At 44.6% G+C, this 20,020-nt stretch overlaps 1 protein-coding gene across 2 annotated transcripts in view; it reads left to right on the forward strand.

Annotated features, from left to right (window-relative positions):
* LRRK2 (leucine rich repeat kinase 2) overlaps positions 1–20,020 on the forward strand; it is a 2,266,429-nt gene that overhangs the window by 829,733 nt on the left and 1,416,676 nt on the right. For both annotated transcript variants that reach the window (XM_078680082.1, XM_078680090.1), the window contains one exon: positions 8,263–8,311. In XM_078680082.1, the coding sequence (XP_078536208.1) occupies positions 8,263–8,311 (49 nt within the window). The remainder of the gene's footprint in view (positions 1–8,262; positions 8,312–20,020) is intronic.

Raw genomic sequence — 20,020 nt, forward strand, 5'->3', positions numbered from 1 at the left:
TGTAAAATTGGATGATTGTCAATCTTTTCCCTTGTGTTTTCTAATTTTTAAATACATGTTTTAATATTTTTCAAATTTTTGTTGTTTCTTTCACAGATTGAAAGTATAAAAATAACAAGTGACTAAGTTAACGACAATTATAAAGTAAATGTTTTGTACTCTTTTCGTTACATTTCTATCACATTTAACTTCTATTAGTTCCACTGCTTCATTTCTTTAACCCTCAGTTTCCTGCCTTTGCTAATTCCCTCATTCCTTTCTCTATTACTTACTTACTCTACTCCTTCCACTCTTTTTCTCAGTCCCTCTGTTCTCATAGTTCCTCACTCCTGTTCACTCACTCCGTCTCTATTACTCTCACTGTCTCCGACTGATCACTCTTTCACTACTTGTTCATTATGCTTTCTCCCTGTAGTTCAAGCACACTAAGGGGCATATTATCAACACAGGCGATAAAATTATCGCTGCTTTTATCAGCAGAAAACTGCCGCAAAAGCGGCTTTAGCGGCAGTTTTCTGCTGCAAAAGCGGCTTTAGCGTCAGATTTCTGCCGATAAAAGCAGCGATAATTTTATCGCTTGTGTTGATAATATGCCCCTATGTTATTTACATTTCTTTGCTGTTTCAATCATTCCTTTTCTGTCACTTCTTCTTTTCTGCTTTCTGTTTTTTCTCTCTGTTATTCCACATGTTTTAACCTTAGTCACTATCATACATCTTGTTTTATTCCTATTTACTTTTGCTCACTGTTTTCTTAACACTTTCCCTCATGATTGTTCTTTTAGTCCGGTTCTATCCCTACCTCTCATTCCACATCCTTTACTATTTTTCTTCTTATTGTGAACATTCACTCACATTCTCTAAGAAACTCTTGTTTATTATTCTTCTACTCTCCTTTTTTTCTTTCACTTCCTTATCTATTTTGTTTTTCACAATTATACCCTCTTCCATCTTTTCTTCGGTAAATAGATCTATTAAACAGTATCTCTGTGTTACTCCCTCTAGCTGTCTTTCTTTTAACATTACTCTCTGTTTCCTTCCCTTATACTTACTCTTCTTTTTTTTTGTTTCTTTTTTTTTTGGTTCGCTTCCGGTTGGCGTACCGGCGCGCGAACCGGGAAGCGAATCAAAAGAAATAGAGGTTGCCAGAGTGCTAAACATTCTAGCAATTTTTTATAAAGGGGAGGTAGTTCTGAAAAGAACTTTTTTTAAATTATTTTTGTTGTTTTATATTTTTTTATTATTCTTCTGAACATTTTTTACTTTTTTTGTATTTTTTGAACGATTTTATATTTTTTTTGTTTTTTTTGGGGGGGGGAGAAACGAAAATGATTCATTATAAAGGGCTCAACAGGAGCAACAAAAAAAAAGATAATTTATTTTCCGGGGCGTTTTGGACAATCATGATTGTCGATAGCTCTGTTGATGAGAGTGATGCTACTTTCCCTGTAGCATATCAATTGGCCACAATAAACGCAGACTTGTTTGATACTCCCAAACTTCATCTGTATATTTGGGACCGTCTCACTCGCCTCTGGTCCCGTCACTGCCTCTACATTTGATGTTCTGGCCACAGGAGGGGGGGTTATCCTGCAGGTCACGTAATTGTGCATTACTATAACTATTAGGGTGCCACCTCTGCATATGGCGATGCATGGTGTAATTGCCATAGCTATATTTTTTATCTGTCCCTCTGGACAGATCTTTCTTGCAGATAAGGCAAGTTACATAGCGGGCATTCACTTTCTTTTGGCCCTGGGGAAATGAATAAAATTGCCATATAAAATCTTCCTTTATATGAGAAATTCTTGGTTCCTCAGGCAAAAAATGCCTCTCCCCTTGCGTCTGTTCCTCTTCTTCCTCTTCTTCCTCCTCTTGTTGAATGATAATCTGAGGAGGTGGTCCTCTCTTCCTAGGAGGTGGTGGTGGTGGTGGGGGTGCACCAACTGCAGCTACAAGACTTGCCATTTCTAAGTAATGAAAAAAGGTCTTCCTCTCACAAAGTTGAAAGTCAGAGTGAGGAAACAAGGAGGGGTTTTCATCATTTGGGAAAAAAAATAATTCTAAACCAATGAAAAGTGTTATTTTTAGGTCACATGACCTAGCCTTACATCATTAGGAAACCAAAAGTGAAATGAACCAATGAAAACTTTTGATAACAAGTTATATGACCTGTTACGCTTACGTTACACGCTGCGCGCCGCGCCCCGGGTCGCTTCCGGGGCGCTGCGCTTCGCGCCTCGGTTCGCGCTCCGGAGCGCTAACGCGGCGCATCATAAGACGCATTATGCGAGAACGCCATACGTCGGGATTACGCGACGCGTCACGATGTTGTTTTCTAACGCGGCAGTTGCGCAAACGGAACGTTTACCGGTTCGCGGACCGGGTCGCGGCACCAATTTGAGCTAACAGGAAGCGACCCGGTTCGCGGACCGGGAGCGAAACAAAAAGAAATTATAAAAAAAAAATACATAAAAAATTTGTATTAAAACATATAAAATATATTTTTCGAATTAAAGAATACATTTTAAAGCTTTTGATATTTGCTATTAAAAAACCATTGAAATTCACTGAAAAAACCATAGGTTATAGACCATATATAGTTAGGAATTAGCATTTACAAAACATTGAAAATTCACTGAAAAAACCATAGGTTATAGACCATATATAGTTAGGAATTAGCATTTACAAAACCTTATTTTACTCACACAAAACCATTGAAATTCGCATATATAGTTAATTGTACTAACTATATATCGCGCACCCGCAATCCACTGCTGATCATGTCACATATTACATCATTCATGACATGGTCAGTGACATCACTGATGACATCACTGATGACATCTCAAATGACATCACTGATGACATTACTGAGCACATCACTGATGACATTATTCATGTGATAATACGATGAACCTCTTCAGACTCTAATATAACCTTAGATAAACTCAGTGTAAACAGACACTCACAGAGTGTCACTCATCCATGGAGTTACTCACACACCTACTCAGTCATGCAAAGAATCAATCACACCTCCATTTTCTCAACTATACAGTTATACACACCTTACTTATTCAAACATATACTAACACATATTTACTCTCTTATACAATCACTGATACAAGTTCACAATGATCCATACAGCCACTCACACATTCACTAGCTCTTATGCACAGTTATTTATATATGTCAACTCTCACATGTACTGTGTTTTACATATGTACTTACTTTGACATGTAGCACTGAGATATCCATTCACTCACCAATACACTCATGCACACAGTCAACCGCCCATACAGCTGTTTCCACATGCACTTTTGAACCCATACATCTAGTGAATCAACTGCTCACACATCTATGCACAGAGTCATACACCTCCCAGCCACCCACACACACACTCAGTCTCCCATACAAATACTTGGGCAACCAATCAATAACCCATATAGTTACTCATATAGCTACTGATCAACACATGCAGCAGTTTACAGAACAACAGACATAATGATGCACAAATTAAGACACTTTAGTCACTAACCCATGCACTCAGTGAGACACATTTAATCACTCACTCATACAGTCAGTCATGCACCTACTAAATCCTTCATCCAGACACATATACATCCACTCATTCTTCAATATGTAAGACATATTTTAACTTTACAGAAATACACAGTCATTGGATGTTGTCATCAGTGATGTCATCAGTGATGTCATCAGTGATGTCATTTGAGATGTCATCAGTGATGTCACTGACCATGTCATGAATGATGTAATATGTGACATGATCAGCAGTGGATTGCGGGTGCGCAATATATAGTTAGTACAATTAACTATATATGCGAATTTCAATGGTTTTGTGTGAGTAAAATAAGGTTTTGTAAATGCTAATTCCTAACTATATATGGTCTATAACCTATGGTTTTTTCAGTGAATATATATATATATATATATATATATATATATAGCCAATAAAAGCATTTTTTATTTTACATTTTCGGCATGATTCATGTAGGGTCCGCGAATCCTGTCGAAAAAAATAACAGAGCGTAGTCTCCCATGCTTCGTTACTTTTAAGCCTCCGGGAGGCCAGGTCCCGGGGGCAATGGTTAATTAGTATGCCGGGCCCCTGCAGCCCCGGGGACCGCCACTTCCCAGCCCTTTTTTTAATATTATGTGGGGGCATGCCCCTCGCAACCTGGCGGGGACAGCCAGCACCCTGATGCTTTTTATTCAAATGCTTGGGGGGCTGCTGCCCCGGGGACCGCCACCTCCCCATGGTATCTCCTTTATTATGTGTGTGGGGGCCTTGTGGGCCTCCTAAGGCCCGGGGACTGCCACCTTCCCGGGGCTTCAATAATTTGAATAAAGTGTGAGGGGGCCACCAGCTCCCCCCTCCCCACTGCCCCGGGGACAATCACCTCCCCAGGGCATTGAGGAAATAAAATACAGGAGTCCGTAGCAGACCTCCAGCCCCGGGGACCACCACCTCCCTGGGGCTGCAAACTTGATGGGCGGGGCACTGCGCGGCGCCCCTCCCAGAGCCCTTTTTAGCCCTGGGAACCGCCACCCCCCAGGGCCGGCTTCAGCAATGTCCCAGGGTTCCCACCCCCGGGACATTGCAGTTTGCTCTGGCAGGGCGGGAGCACTGCTCCCCCCTATCATAGCAAACACTGCTTCGCTTCATGGAAGCGAGAGCAGAAAAACTGCTCTCAATTCCATGAAGCTAAGCAGATATGCTTTAGGGCAAAGGGAGCTGCATGTTAGCAGCTCCCCTTGTCCAAAAGCAATGCCATCTCCAGATGGAGGCGGGGAGCCGGCAGGGACGGTGAGGCATTGGGACTCTCCCCGCGGTCCCCAACGTGAGGCCAGGCCGGGGGGGATGGGGTCCCTGGGGCCAAAAGTTGCACAGGGAAGGGGGGCTTTGTGGCCCCCTCCCATAAAATAAAAAATGTATTAAAAAAAATAGGCAAAGCCCCGGGTGATGGGGTCCCCGGGCTGAAAATGGCCTCCTTTAAATGTAGCTATTTAAAAAAAAATAGAAGTGGACATGCCCCGGTCTGATGGGGTCCCTGGGACCGAGTCTTTGTGACTCTTTTCCCATTTGTTAAAAATAACATTTTCAAAACTGGCTCAGGCCCTTGGGAATGGGGTCACCAGGGCCCAAACAGTATTAAGGGAAGGGGAGCCACACAGCCCCCTTCAAGAAAGAAGACAGGAAAGAGAAACCAGCATCTAGCGGAGGCCTGCGCCCTCCCTGCACCACTCTGCAGACGCGCCTCCTGGTGCGTTCTGAGTTGGGGGATTACGTTCCCTTGAATCCTAGGGGTCCTTAAGGGCCAACTAGCCCACCAGGTACTATGGGATTGCTGAGAGGTGGTCCGAGGCCACACCCCTTTTTACACCACTCTTCAAAAACGCCTCTTGGCGTACTGCTGGTGGGGCGATGAGGTCCTATTGTGTTGTGTCCTGAGGACCGCAGGACTAGAGTGGTCTTCATTCCCCAAGAGCACACCAGGAGCGCGATTGCAGAGTGGTGGACAAAGGGGGCGTGGCCTGCTATTAGAACTTACCAATCCTGCTGTGTGTGTCTTACTGGAGGTAATAGGAGGGCTAGTTGGCCCCAGGGATGTCATTTGAGATGTCATCAGTGATGTCACTGACCATGTCGTGAGTGATGTAACATGTGAAGTCATCAGCAGTGCATTGAGTGTGCGCGAGTTATAGTTAGCTCAGCTAACTATAACGGCTGAATTTCTCTAGTTTTGTACGAGTGAAATGTCAGCCTAACTATAACGTTCCTGAAACGTGTGTTTTTTCTGTGATTATCCAAGTACTGTGTGCATGTTTTATGATGTACATATATGTGTGTGTGTGTGTAGCATAACACATATACATGTTTTATGCTACACACACAGACAGCATATCAACTGACGGACATATTTGATCTTGGATGTAAGCCAGAAGATAGCAATTGGGCGGGTGGTGATAGGGTCATCTTTAATAGCCTATCCAAGGTACTTAAGCAACAAGAATTGACCCTAACTCTTTCACACTTTACTACCTAGGGCAGTATCACTCTGTCCAAAAAGAAATGTATGTGCTCTTAACTTTAGGAGTCTGAACTACCTTACTGAACCTGGGTAAGACCCTCATTCCTATTGATGCAGTGGGCTTTTAGACTTAGAACGGTTTGGACTGTTTCTGGTAAAATGCACCATACTGCCTCAAACCTAAAGCGTTGTCTCGCTTTGCAGCATCAGTTACAGACAAAATAGGTGAAAGGTAGATGTACACGAGCAAACATGATACACTCTCTCTCCATATCTGCTCTATTGCCTTACTGGTACTGAAAAGGCGGCTGTAAACCCTAGGATGCAAGAATACTGCTGAGACAAGCTGAAGTGTCCTCTCTAAGTAACATTGGCCATAGATCCCCATGTTATAATAATCTGGCACATAGTATATAAACACTAATAAAGTATTTGCCTTTGTAATTCAACCTTAGGTGGTAAAATCACCTTTTTTTACTACCTTAATTTAATTGCCTTATTTTACCTACCTCTGACTTTTTTTTATGTTTTTGTTTCCTTTACACTTGATTGAACTGTTCTGTATCTGTGTTTCTAAACAACTACAACTTTCTAAATTAAGCCTTAACTTTACATAGCTTCTGTTAGAGAGCCTGTTACACAAAGCCAGTAACTTGACTTTCAAAATGAAGTGCAGCACAACTTGTGGCCCAGCAGCACTAGTTCATTAGAATGGTAGCCACCTTCGTTATTATCCAATATTCCGTAATTGACTCAGTATTCATGTGCCTTTTATGTGTCCTGAAATTAAACAAAGTTTTTTTAAATAATGTGTGTGGAAGAAGCTAGTATAATCACACCTTCAGGCATGTTCCGTGTTGGTTTGTGCTTTAAGAGATTACTTAAATAATAAATGAGTGTAAGGAGTTACTCAAATAATAAATAAGTGTAATAGTATAGTACCCGTGGCTGTCACTGAAAACATATCTATTTCTACCCAAAACACATTTACTGAAGTATGTGTGCTATGTCGGGGCAGACTAATAGCATCCTGCAAAATATTATTTATTTATTTATTATTCTAGCTTGACAACAACCATATAAACATCAAATACTTTCACAGTGCAAATAATTGTTGAAAGAAGCATTCAACAATCATAATTTTTTTTACAGGCAATACAATATACAAAATAGCCAATAAAGTGTAACATCATTAAACATGCACTGCAGTTGCTATTCCTTGTTGTTCGCTTTTGAATAACAGAATTTAGGACTGTAGTGTGCAATCACATAAGCTTCCTTCTTTGGGTACTTTAGAATTGATGTTTTGCGAAAATATATTCGAATGACTTAATTGTTGGGTGGTAGAAGAACCAAGTCTCAGTTGGAAATAAACATCTACCCACTGTTGCTGAACAAAGATTAGAGGCAACACCAAAGCTTTATTCTTACACTTTTCTCAAAGGTCAAAGCCATCTTAGATTTTCTTTACCATAACTTGTGGCAAGCAGTTCTATAGTGCAGTTCATGTGACCAAAATATTCTATTCTTCATTATTTTCATATTGTGGAGTGATAAGCGCAATCCTTTTAAATCTACTACAAGACACTTAATAAAAAATTTAAATTGGCAAAATCAGATCATCACATTTTGCAACCAGTGCATAAAGTGTTGCATGTTAGTTTCAAAAAAGGTCCGACTATTTTATACAATGACAACTCACTTCACTAGTGGTGATTCCAAATTAAACTAGTGTAGAGCTAACCGAATCTCACCTAGCCAACATATATCGTTCTGTATTTATTCCAGAATTGCACCCTCAAGGGAATTATAAGAGACCCCTGACTTAATTGAGTCTCCCATCCTTTCAGGCTAATTTTGGCCTGGTTTATCACCATTGTTATATGATGCACTTTTTAAACATTGGCAGCAGAAGTATGTCCTAGTAAGCATAACATGTCACAGTTTTAACTTGATTAACCATCTGGGGAGAGCAAGTGCTTTTTAAATTGATCACATGGAGAAAGCTACAGGTTATATTTGTAGACACGATTCATTTGATAAACTACAGGTTTTTACCTATAGATGAGAATTATAATAGGTATTTCTTGATTTTTGAGTAATGGAGAAAATAAGGACATATCTCTACATTATGCTAGAATGATGGAAGGCTGCTCATTCTCTTTTTAAAGTCTTTCTAAAATATATCGTTGTTGGTTAATTTTTACTAGGGACCCGTCACCGATTATAATCCTTCAGTGCCCAAAAGAAAAACATCTGGTAAGTGTCTTTATCTGTTTGTAAGATGTTTCCTCTCTGTTAATTGCATTGTTTAATGGAGTAGTTTGTGCTTTCATCAGTACACCCAATGTGGGTAAAGCCCAAAGACTTACACCTAGATTCATCAATGTCCCGTTTTGCGAGTCCTTAATAGCTATTAAAGACTCGCAAAACAGGATTCATGTAGAAATCGCAAAAATAATTGCGATTTCTACATGTTCCTTATTTGCGATTAGCAAATTGCTAATCGCAAATAAGGAATAACTCCCCATTCATTCCTATGGGCCTAAAGGCCCATAGGAATGAATGGGGAGTTATTCCTTATTTGTTAACAACCAACTTAGAAAAATGCACTAAAGTGCATTTTTCTAAGTTTTCGCTATTTACCACGAAGTCAGACTTCGCGGTAAATAGCGGACAAAAATAGCAAATTCGCAATTCAGAAATGGATCATGAATAGCATTTAAGGAATCTCTAATTGAGATTCCTTAAATGCGATCGCAATTTGAAAAATCGCAATTATTTGCGATTTTTCAAATTGCGAGTACATGATCCATTGATGAATCTCAAATGCCATTTTTGCGGGCGCAAACTTCCGAATTTTGCTATTTGCACCGTTTGCGCTCGCAAAAATGCTTGATGAATCTACCCCTAATGTATTCTTTTCACAAAGTGCAATGAAAAACACTGTAATGTAAACAATCAATGTAGCAAGGCTTATATGTTCTGTTCACTGAAAATTTTGAGCATTATCAGTATGTCCCTCAATGTATTTTAATAGAGCTTGTAAGCGTTTTAAATTTACTGACTGTCATAAGTAGGTAAGTAAAAAACTTGTAGAGCGCACGGCTGCTGAGGTGTCTTTTCACTGAGAATAGCAAGGAAATGTGTAAAGAATCTGGTGAGAAAGCTTTGTTCCTGTAAGGGGAATAGCCAGGTTTTAAGAGTTTTTCTAAACAGGGGTCTACTAGGTTGTATCCTGATGAAAGGCTTCTACCCCTCTCCCATTTGGATTTTAGATTTTTGGGACCTGGACGAGTCCTTTATTGGCAGATCTAAGATTCCGTCTTGGGGAATGCCATTGGGAAAGATTCTGTAGGTCTGATGACCCACCACCATATAATGCTTTATGCACCAGGCATAGGGCATTGATCTTGATGCGCTGCTTGGCTGAAAGCCAGTGAAGCTCCCTGATGCTGCTAGATATATGATGGTATTTGGGAATGATGAGCAACACTCACGCTGCGGCATTCTGAAGGGGTTAAAGCTTTACCCATTGTCGTTTGTCTATGCCCAGGAAAAGCACATAGCAGCAGTCAATTCTTGAAAGAATTAGTGCAACTACAGCAGATTGCCTGAGATCCTGGGGAATGAAAGGCAACATTTTGTGCAGTTTCTTTAATAGAAAAAAAACAAGAAGATGTCAAGAGGTTAATCTGTTCTGCAAAGATTAGTTAGTCATCAAACAGGAAAACTAAGTTCCTAACTTTTACCAAGTGGTTCTGCAGTGACCTGCTTCTACTGGCCACCGAAATTGGCTTCCAAACTCCATGTCCTCCGTTTTGTCTGTATTCAATTTAAGGTAGTTCTGATGCATCCACCCCATAATGTGCTTCAGACAGTTGTGAAATCCCCTAGCCACAGTTTCCGCTCTCGAAGAGATAGAGATAACAATCTGAGTCTCAACTGCATACGATACTAACGAGAAACTGTGAGCCTTGGTCAGCTTGGCCAGAGGTGTGACATAGATGTTGAACTAGGTTGGTGATAGTGCTGAGCCTTGTGGAACTCCACAAGGAACGGTGAACCTCTCTGATTTAAAATTGTCCCAGTACACCCACTCTTCCCTAGAAGTGATGAACAAGGTGAATAAAGTTAGGGCCTCCTCTTTAATTCCTTTTTCCTTCAGCCGCTACGTTAATACCAGATGGTTTACAGTATCAAACGCTGCGGATAGGTCAAGTAGGATAAGGACGGCTCTTCCTCCCTGTCCAGATGTTTGCGAATCTCCTCAGCGGCTATACTTAGAGTTGATTCAGTGGAGTGCTGTGGTCTGAAGCCATGTTGGGTGGAATCTAGAAGGTCTTTCGCTTCTATATAGCCGGTTAGTCCATTCTTAATGGATTTGTCTAGAGAAAAGAACCTGAGGTGCACCTACGTCTCTGAGCCCTCCAACTTTCCTGCCCAGCTGTTGGTTCCTCCTGGAAGTCTTCCTGGACCAAGCCTGCAGCTAAAAACCAAAACTGAGAATCATCATTGAAAACAACAGGGCATCCAATGCCAAAACAGTACCCTGCACCCAGCCGCCCCTGCACCACTGCAGGTGCACCTTGTGTGCTAACTCAGATCCCTCTTTGCCCTGAGCCGAATACCAGGAGCTTTGCTCCCACAACCTTGGGGCCTGCTTGTGAGCAGCCACCAACCGGAGGCCCCCTATCCCCCTTTGGATAACATTGGGCCTCAACCCCAAAGACCGAGTATTTACCTGTTAACCGATAACATCATGTTCGAGAAATGTGAGCTGTAGATCACATGCTTTGCATACTCCTACCATCTAGTGTTGGGTCCCGATGTTTGCACATTGTTTTTCTTCGAAGAAGTATTTCCAGTCACAAAGTAGGTGTCTCCTCCTTTTGGTGATAGTGCGCATGGACATCGACTCCGTTGTTAATGTTTTTTTTCTGCCATAAGGTTCGGACATGAATTGCAGCGCTCCGGTTCAACACCTTTTCTCGGGTTCCCCTCAGTGTGCAGTCCACTACCCTCAATGGTATTGGTATTCAATCACATTTCCCAGTCTCCATGTATCATTTCGACTCAAAAATCTTCGATTGGAAACTTCGTGGAAGGCCGTTGAGCCTAGCCGCATCGGGTCAGCTCACAGTCGATAGAACGGACTTTAAATTCTGTCCCGGGTGCCGACTTGCACAAAGTGTGCAACTTGTGTCTGTCCTCGGAACACAACGAACAGGATTCGACGCATGACGATTGTTTCAATCCAAGAAGACGCACCATCGGGTTCGGCCTCACAAAATGCACCAGCACTATAGTGGCTCCGCTCCGGATTTATTCAGAGAAGATTCCGACCACGAGGTCTTCGGCGCACAAGGAGCAGAGGTGAACACATCTCCGTGTCCAAAGCCGATTCTGACATGAGAGAAGATGTTCCGCAGGGTCAGCGTACTGTGAGCACTGATACTCCCCTGCCCCAAATTGTGCCCAAGAAAATGGCTATTGTCCCTCCTCCACCTTCTGGCCAAGGTCGGAACCGAGAGCACGTTTACAACGCCGCGCCTTCGGGCTTGGCACCGAAACACACACCAAAGCCTTCCTGATCAGGATGGAGTCGGTCCTATTCGGGCACCGAACCCTCACTTCGGCACCAAAACCTAAATCTTCGGATCCGAACATCTCCGCATTGAAAATTTCGGGACCGAAAATTCTGGCACCAAAGGAAAAAACAGCTCCACCTCCATCCAAGGAGCCTCATTTCGACGTCCCGCCTTCGAACACGGACCTGAAACAGAAATAACTAGTTATTAATCCTAAAAACTGGACACATTCATGCAAAACTGCCAGTTAAACAAAAGCCAGAAACATACACACATTTCCCTGAAAAGAAAATTGTCAGTACTAATCCTTCTCCTCTTCTTACACCTCCTTCCCTACTTGACCCAGATTTGCTCATTTCACCTACAAATTCACCACAACCACAATTACCTGACCAATAGGATGATGGGATGCACCATATGACAATTGTCCTGATCCATGGACTGATTAAAATACAGTTCCTAACACTGATAATGACCCAGATCTATACCCTTCAAAAACCTCTCCACCTGTCGACAATGTAGGGTACATAGAAGTAATAAATAGGGCCACTCAATATCACAGGGTTCAGCTTCACAAAGAGGCTCTTGAAGATTATTTTCTCTTTGAAACTTTAAGTTCTTCTCAAAGAGCAACTCATTCACTACCCATGCTTAAGGGTACATGGGTGCGAGAATTCTAACACCAAGAGTACATAAGCAATATAAACCTGCACCTACAAATCCTGTCTACATCAAGGGTCAAGTTCCCTTGGGGCCAGATATATCAAGAATTGCTTTTGCGATTCTTAAATAGCAAATTATACAGATTCACTATTTAAGAATCGCAAAATGCAATGTTTGTAGAATTTGCAGTATAAATTGTGAATCCTACATATTCCTTAATAGCGAATCGCAAATTGCGATTCGCTCTTAAGGAATACCTTCCCATTTATTCCTATGGGTCTAGAGGCCCATAGAAATGAATAGGATTGCATTAGCAATTTGCGAGCAGCAAATAGGTACTCGCAAATTGCGCATACAATTTCAAGGGTACCAAAAGGACACCCTGTTGCACCCCTGAACAATGCATGTGGCGCACATACATGCCCTAAGAGCATGTATGTGCGCCACATGCCACTTATAAAAATGCACATTTTTAAAGGAATTTGCAAATTCCCACCAACTAGAAGTTGGTGGTAATTTGGGATTCCTTAAAGCTCGGTAGCAATTTTTTCTTGCTTCGTGCATTGCATTTAAGGAATTGCAAATTTCGATTCCTTAAATGCATTTGCAAAATAGGTTATCACAAAAATTGCAATTACCTGTTTTGTGAATGCCTTTTGGGATGATACATCCCAAAATGCTTTTTCCCGTTCACAAACGGGAAAATGCTTGTTACACTGGCCCTTAGACTCCCTAGTGGTTTTTAACGATCGGAAAAGGGCAAACTCACAATGCCCCTCCTCCTGATAAGCAATCCAAACTTATAGATGCCTCTGGCAAAAGAGTAGCTGCGCAGGCAGCCAATCACTAGCGTATTACCAACACCCAGGCTCTTTTAGAAAGATATGACAGGGCTCACTATGACGAATTGGATCAATTGCTCCAGTTCTTGCCAGATGAACACAAAACTAAGGCTCATGACTTAATTCAGGCAGGGAAACTCATTTCCAACACTTCCAGTAGGTACACTTTAGACACAGCTGACACTGCTGCTCGCGCTGTTAACACCAGTGTCCTTTTAAGAAGGCACGCCTGGCTCAGAATTTCAGGGTTCAAACCCGCAGTACACGCTTTTTTTTCAACCTCACCTTTGGTTAAGGAACACGTATTTTGACCAGTGGTCGACACTTCTTTAGAGAAAATAGAAAGACACAAATGTCTCCAAATCCATGAGGGCTTTGCAGTCCCCATCCAATTGAGGTTCCTTTCCCAGCTCCTTCTACAGACAACACCTCTAATTCGTAGTGAGGCAATAATCAATCATCCTCTTCCAGAGGTTAATTTAGAGGAGGATTTAGAGGCAATAATGCCAAGGGAAGAGGTAAAGGTAACACAACGCGTACTTCCCCTGCAGCAAACAAACAGTGACTTGCCTCCACTTCCCCCCCGATTCCCCCCGATCATTCTGTTGTGTCTTGAGCCAGATCTTCCTTGACTCGAGATCTGGCTCGAGCGCTACTCGAGCTGTGTTGATATGTTATTGTTATGAATTAAGTTGCATGAGGGTTACCGTTTAGAACTAGGGAAGTTAACATGGCAATGGATTGGAATTAGAGCTGGAGAGCGGCTGCGTCCGTTTCACCTCAGTGACCGGGTTATGCTAAATAAAGGATTACTACTAATTTGGAGATCCGTTTGTATCTTTACAACACATTCCACACCTGTCCGGGGACATCCCTCTCATTTTATTCCCCTCTGGAATACAATAACTTCAGACAAATGGGTCCTAGAAAGGATCCAATTTGGTTATTGCCTGGAGCTTACCGACAATCCTCCAAACATTCCTCCACGATCACACAAAACGTCACCAGAGCATCTACACCTTCTCAAACAAGTGGTTCACTCTCTGCTACAAAAGGGGGCTATAGAGCCCGTACCATTACAATATCAAGGGTCCGGCGTATACTCCCTATACTTTCTCATACCCAAAAAGGACGCTCTCTCAGGCCTGTACTAGACCTCAGAGACCTAAATCTTTTTATTCAATCAGATCATTTTCACACGGTGACACTACAACAAGTGCTCCCGTTATTTCAACAAGGCGACTTTCTGTCTACTTTAGAATTAAAGGACGCATATTCCATATTCCAATACACCCCGCTCACCAGAAATATCTCAGATATGTGGTAGCGGGACAACATTACCAGTTCAGTGTTTCCATTCGGAGTCACCACTGCTCCGAGTATTCACCAAATGCCTGGCAGTAGTCGCTGCTCACCTGTGAAGACAACATATTCACGTCTTCCCATACTTGGATGACTGGCTCATCAGAGCAAGTTCTCTCACAAAGTGTCTACAGCACACTCAAAGAACAGTACAATAACTGCACGATCTGGGTTTTCCACAATAAATCTGTTGAAGTCCTATCTACAACCCTCCACCAGGCAAACTTACTTAGGTGCCACGCTCAATACACATAAAGCTCTAGCCTCCCCCAATCCTGTCAGAATCCGCAGTATTTAGGCTCTAGTTTCCAAGTTTCAACCCAATCACTGATTACCAGCTTGAGTATTTATGCAGCTACTAGGAATGATGGCATCTTGCATCATGGTAGTACTCCATGCAAGACTTCGATTGCGTCCCCTTCAGGAATGTTTAGCACATCAGTGGAATCAGTCTCAGTGTCAATTGTCAGATCTAGTGTAGGTGGGCGGCCGCACTCATCGCTCTCTGCAGTGGTGAAATCCACAAAACCTATCCAAATGGTGCCCCTTCATCGACCCTGTTCCACAGACCGTGCTAACAGCAGACGCATCGCTCACTGGTTGGGGAGCTGATCTCCAAACTCTCACAATTCATGGCCTGTGGAGTCAAAAGCAAAAGCAACTTCACATAAATCATCTAGAGCTGCTAGCAGTATTTCTAGCTCTCAAAGCCTTCCAAACTCACCTTGTAGACAAAGCTGTCCTGATACGCACCGACAACATGACAGCCATGTATTATGTACAGAAACAGGGAGGACACACTCTCTTCAGTTGTCACACTTCGCGCAAGCCATTTGGAGGTGGGCCATACATCACAAAATGTATCTCCTAGTGGAACACCTCCCAGGAGTAAACAAACTGATCGCAGATCTGCTTAGCAGACAAAGACAACAGATTCACGAGTGGGAACTTCACCCTCAAGTTCTCCTCCCGTTCTTTCAAATCTGGGGCTTCCCAAACATAGATCTGTTTGCCACATTCCAAAACACAAAATGCACAAGCTTCGCCTCCAGGTATCCACACCCATTGTCCAGAGGCAATGCACTATGGATGAACTGGTCAGGAATATTTGCCTACGGTTTTTCGCCTCTCCCACTCATTCCACTAGTGAATCGGAAACTCAGGAAAACGTCCCTCAGGCTAATCCTAATAGCACCCACTTGGGCCTGTCAACCTTGGTTCCCTACCCTCTTGGAACTCTCAGTAGTTCCTCATCAATAACTACATCTCACATCCAGTCTTCTTACGCCGAACCATGGAAAGATAAAACATCCAGATCCCAAACATCTCATCCTTGTGATCTGGCACCTGAAATCATAGAGTTTGGTTATCTGAATTTCCACCAGACTGTATGAATAATATTAAAGGGATCAGAACGGGGTGGGAGGGTGGCTTGCTACCAAGCAAAATGGATGCAAGCTAACGGGGCTCCGAGGGTGAAACCGACATCCCTGCCATCCGCACATTAATCCACGACTATGATTATGGCCCGAGTTCACTAAAATGCAGCGGAGAGCGACCCGCGCAGATTGAATCGCCTCCGACATCTCCCAGCCCCACACCGCACGGAAAAGACCGCGACGCGAGGAAGGGCCTACGAAACCAGCTGCAGCCAGGGACTAAATTATCCAGATGCGGCCCGAGTGCTGCATGCATACCGGCGGCCGCTTTGGGAGCAAGTTGGCAGCTTCTTTCCGGCGAGGCATACCATCCGGGGGGAGAGCGGGCGGCACAGTTTAAATTCTCCCTGCCGTCTCCCCACCTCTCACAGCGCTGTTGAACCAAGACGCGAGGGTGGGCCTATTGAAAGAGCTGCCGCCGGGGACTACATTTCCGGGACACGGTCCGAGCACTGTGTGCGGACCAGCGGCCGCTTCGGGGGCTGATCGGCGGCTTTACAAGTGAGGAGAAGCATCCGGCAGGCGTGCCGACGCCCACGATTCCTCCACGGCCCAGTGACCCGGTGAGCATGATATTGGGACAAATGCCGTGGTGGACAGGTGAACACAGGGGAATGAAGGGCTAAGCAGTTGGTCTTCTGAGTGCAGCTGCGTTGACCGGCCCAGGGCTCCTGGGGACTGTGCCCTGTACATTAAGAGGTGCCCCCGGTGATGTGCATGAGAAGCCCTTTTTTAAGAGTGGAACCAGCAGATTTGACTAGATTGGAGGTTCCTGTCCTGGGGGCCTATCTGGGCCTCGGCTGAGGGTGCCTGGAGGAGCTAACTGCCACGCTGGTGCGGAACTATAGTCACCTGGGCCAGGGTGTGGACTGTAGCAAAGGGTGGCGCCCAGTATTGGAAGCAGAGGCCAAATTTCATGCAGTAAGTGTAGGTGGCTGTGGAGGCCCCCCTGCGCTGGCCTACAGAAGTAGTGTCTGCAGGAGACGAGAGACCGCAGGAGTACACTGTGATGGGTGAGCGGCGGTGGACCCTCCCCCACCCTGGACATAGCTTAGTGGATTGCAAGCTGCGAAAAGGTGGGATAGGCCTGAAACTTCTCCGCGGTAGCCCCCGGTTGAGCATACGACCCGCAGTGCGAAATAGTAGCTTGAGAGCGTCCCTAGTCGGCCGAGAATGAGTGGCAGAGGGACCCGCGCGACCCAACAGGGCAAATTTGCATACAGTAAAGACGTTCCCCCACTGCCAGAACGGACTGGGCACACAGATAAAACCTCGGAGGAGGCGAGGACACCCAAAGTGACACTGGAGGACATAATGACCGCCCTAAAAAATGTAAAGACAACAGTAGGATCAATCTCCGCGGATGTGACCTTCCTTAGGGCAGATTTCCAGAAGATGTCGGCGAGGGTCACGGAGGTAGAACAGGTGACTGCATCCCTGACGAAAGACACTACGACGTTAATCCATAGAGTGTCGCAGTTAGAGGCTGAAAACAAACGTATGGCGGCAAAGTTGGATGATCAAGAAGGGCGGTCCGTCGCAACAATGTTAGAATTACGGGAATTCCCGAAAGTGAAGGGAGCCCCGCCATGGACCTTTACGTGGAGGACCTAATTAAAACTAGACTTCAAACCTCCCCCACCCCCCCCCCCCCCACCCCCCCCAGTACTGGCTCACATCTTCAATTTTCGTGACAGGGATGCCATTTTGCAAACGGCCCACGTGGCGCCTTCACTACGTGTGCAGAATTCGACGGTATCCTTCTTCCCGGACTACACGGCGGTGGTATCAGCGCGTCGCAGGAGTTTTCTGGCGGTCAAAAAGAAGTTGACGGAGGAGGGCGGACAGCTACAGGAAGAGGCTGGCAAGTGAGACAAAACCTGATATTTCAATGCTACACATGAGTAACCTACATGGGCGCCTGCTAAGACTCGCCTCGGCTGAGAAGTGATAATGGATCTTTCAGTAACTATGAACTCTGGGGCAAGGGATGTGTACGGACATCCTCGGACTTCTCACTCCCAAACATGCAAGTACTGTCAAAGGGTTTGGGATCTGAGCAATCTGCTGAGTTGGGGTGGCGGGCAGTTTTGAGTCCGCATGGCAGAGAGGCAGGGAGGGGGTTGGGGGGGATGGGATTGTTTGTTTGAATGTTTTTCTTTCCAAGGTTTAAAGTTACGTTTTGAGACAGTCATTGGTTATGCAGTACAAGCACACACTAAAGGGTATATGGCTCACACCAACAAATCCTTAATGCTCTTTAACAGCCCCGCTGGACATGGCAATGGGAGGTTAAAGTGCAGCATGTGAATAGTTTTTGCTACCTGGGGGTAACTTTTACTAGTGATGGTAGGTGGGGGCGAATCAAGGATATGTTGGAAATCTACAAGGCACGTAGTGTATCTATTGCACTTTATGGGGCAGGGCTTTGGGGTTACTGTAATACTGACTGTTTACAGATAGAAGAAAATAACTTTCTTAAGAAATTATTGTGTCTCCCTAAATCTGCCCAAACAGAGTTGATCCATAGAGAGGCTGGGGTCCTTCACCTGTCCGAGCTCGCCTTACTTAGGCCTTTATTGCTTTACCGAGCAATTTGGCTTAAGGAAGAGACTGAGTTCAATCAACTTGTAATATCGTTACCGAAGGTAAGTAACTTGTGCGTTGCGCTTCTTTGATATGACTATCCTGTTTCTCTAGCTTTTGAGCAATGAAGTCCATTTGGGTACACATAGAGTCCATTTTTGTCTCAATTGAGGTGAGACTGCTTCATGGTCATCAGGAGGGATTCTGATCTTCCTCTGGGATCTGTGAATCGCTGGTGGAGTGGTCTGCATGGTCTGATCTGTGCCATTCTGCTATGTTCGAGTCAGTTTTCGAGGTTCGAATGCGAGCTTAGCCTGTTTTCCATCCGTTCTGCCCTTTGCTGGCTCTTTCCCGGCTCAGTAATACCTTCAGCCGTCACAGCGCAGACTGCCAGTCGCTCCCAGTGAGGTCTCTACCCCCCGTCCAGCCTTCAGCAGGCAATCCTAGTCTGCAATAGTAGGGGCCAGGTGCTGAGCCTTTTCTCCTATCTTCAAGAAGGCAATGGCAACAGCAGGGAATCCTCCCTACCCAACACCACTGGAAATTCTCTTCGTAGCCTGCACAGGGCACTAGTCTTCCAAGCACGAGCCACGTTTAGTTGCTTGTAATTACGTCTGATATTAGGGGTAGGCTCTACATGTGAGGCGCACTCCAATGCACTCCCCCGTCGCGCACAGGACCCCTCAGCATGCAGATTGCAACTTGCAAATCATGTGTTACTGTGCCAGCCTCAATCCACTTCCTTGCGAAGTATACAGCAGCTGTGAAGCAATGTCTCTCTCTGGCCGTGCCTGTCTCTGTAGCAGCGCCACGTGTATAGGTTAGAGGCCGCTAGGCTCCGGGTTCACTCCCATTTGAACTCCATTCAGCGCGGCTGTGCGCAGCTCCCTGCACCTATTGTGCGCAGTTGCTTGGTGTCTGATGCCTCCCACACCGCTCCTCACCTTGCTGCCAATGTTGCTTGCTCGCGGCTGTCAATCCCAGCTACCGCCGCCTCCAGCTCAGATTAATCATGGTATCACTCTAAGCTGTGTCCCACAGACTTCGTGCGGGGAGGCCCTTGGTTCTCGCTGCTGGCAAGGGCATTGGAACAGCCAACAAAGGGGGGCTCTGTGATCCTGTGATGTTTAGAACAATGCAACCTGCCTTTGAGTCAGCTGCAGTGGATCACGAGAAGGATTTTTGCTGGATATTTGTCCTGGGCCACCCGAGCCTCACACTGGGGTGGCCATCTTGCATACGCACCCTTGCGCACCCCGCTCCCAGCCTTGCTTAATCAAACTCAGGGTCCTTTAGCAGGGTGCCTAAACAGAACTTCAAATGGGCTAAAGACTACTCCCTTCTGTGGTACCCTTCTGTAGGCAAACAATAGCCATAGCATGAGGATATCCCACTTTTATCCTCAAGGCCTCAGCATGCCTCTAATCATGACTTTACGGGTCTTGTTGAACCGTTCAACAAGCCCATTGGTTTGTGGATGGGTTA

The sequence above is a fragment of the Lissotriton helveticus genome, chromosome 1_1 (assembly GCF_964261635.1).
Source record: "Lissotriton helveticus chromosome 1_1, aLisHel1.1, whole genome shotgun sequence".
Lineage (NCBI taxonomy): Eukaryota > Metazoa > Chordata > Amphibia > Caudata > Salamandridae > Lissotriton > Lissotriton helveticus.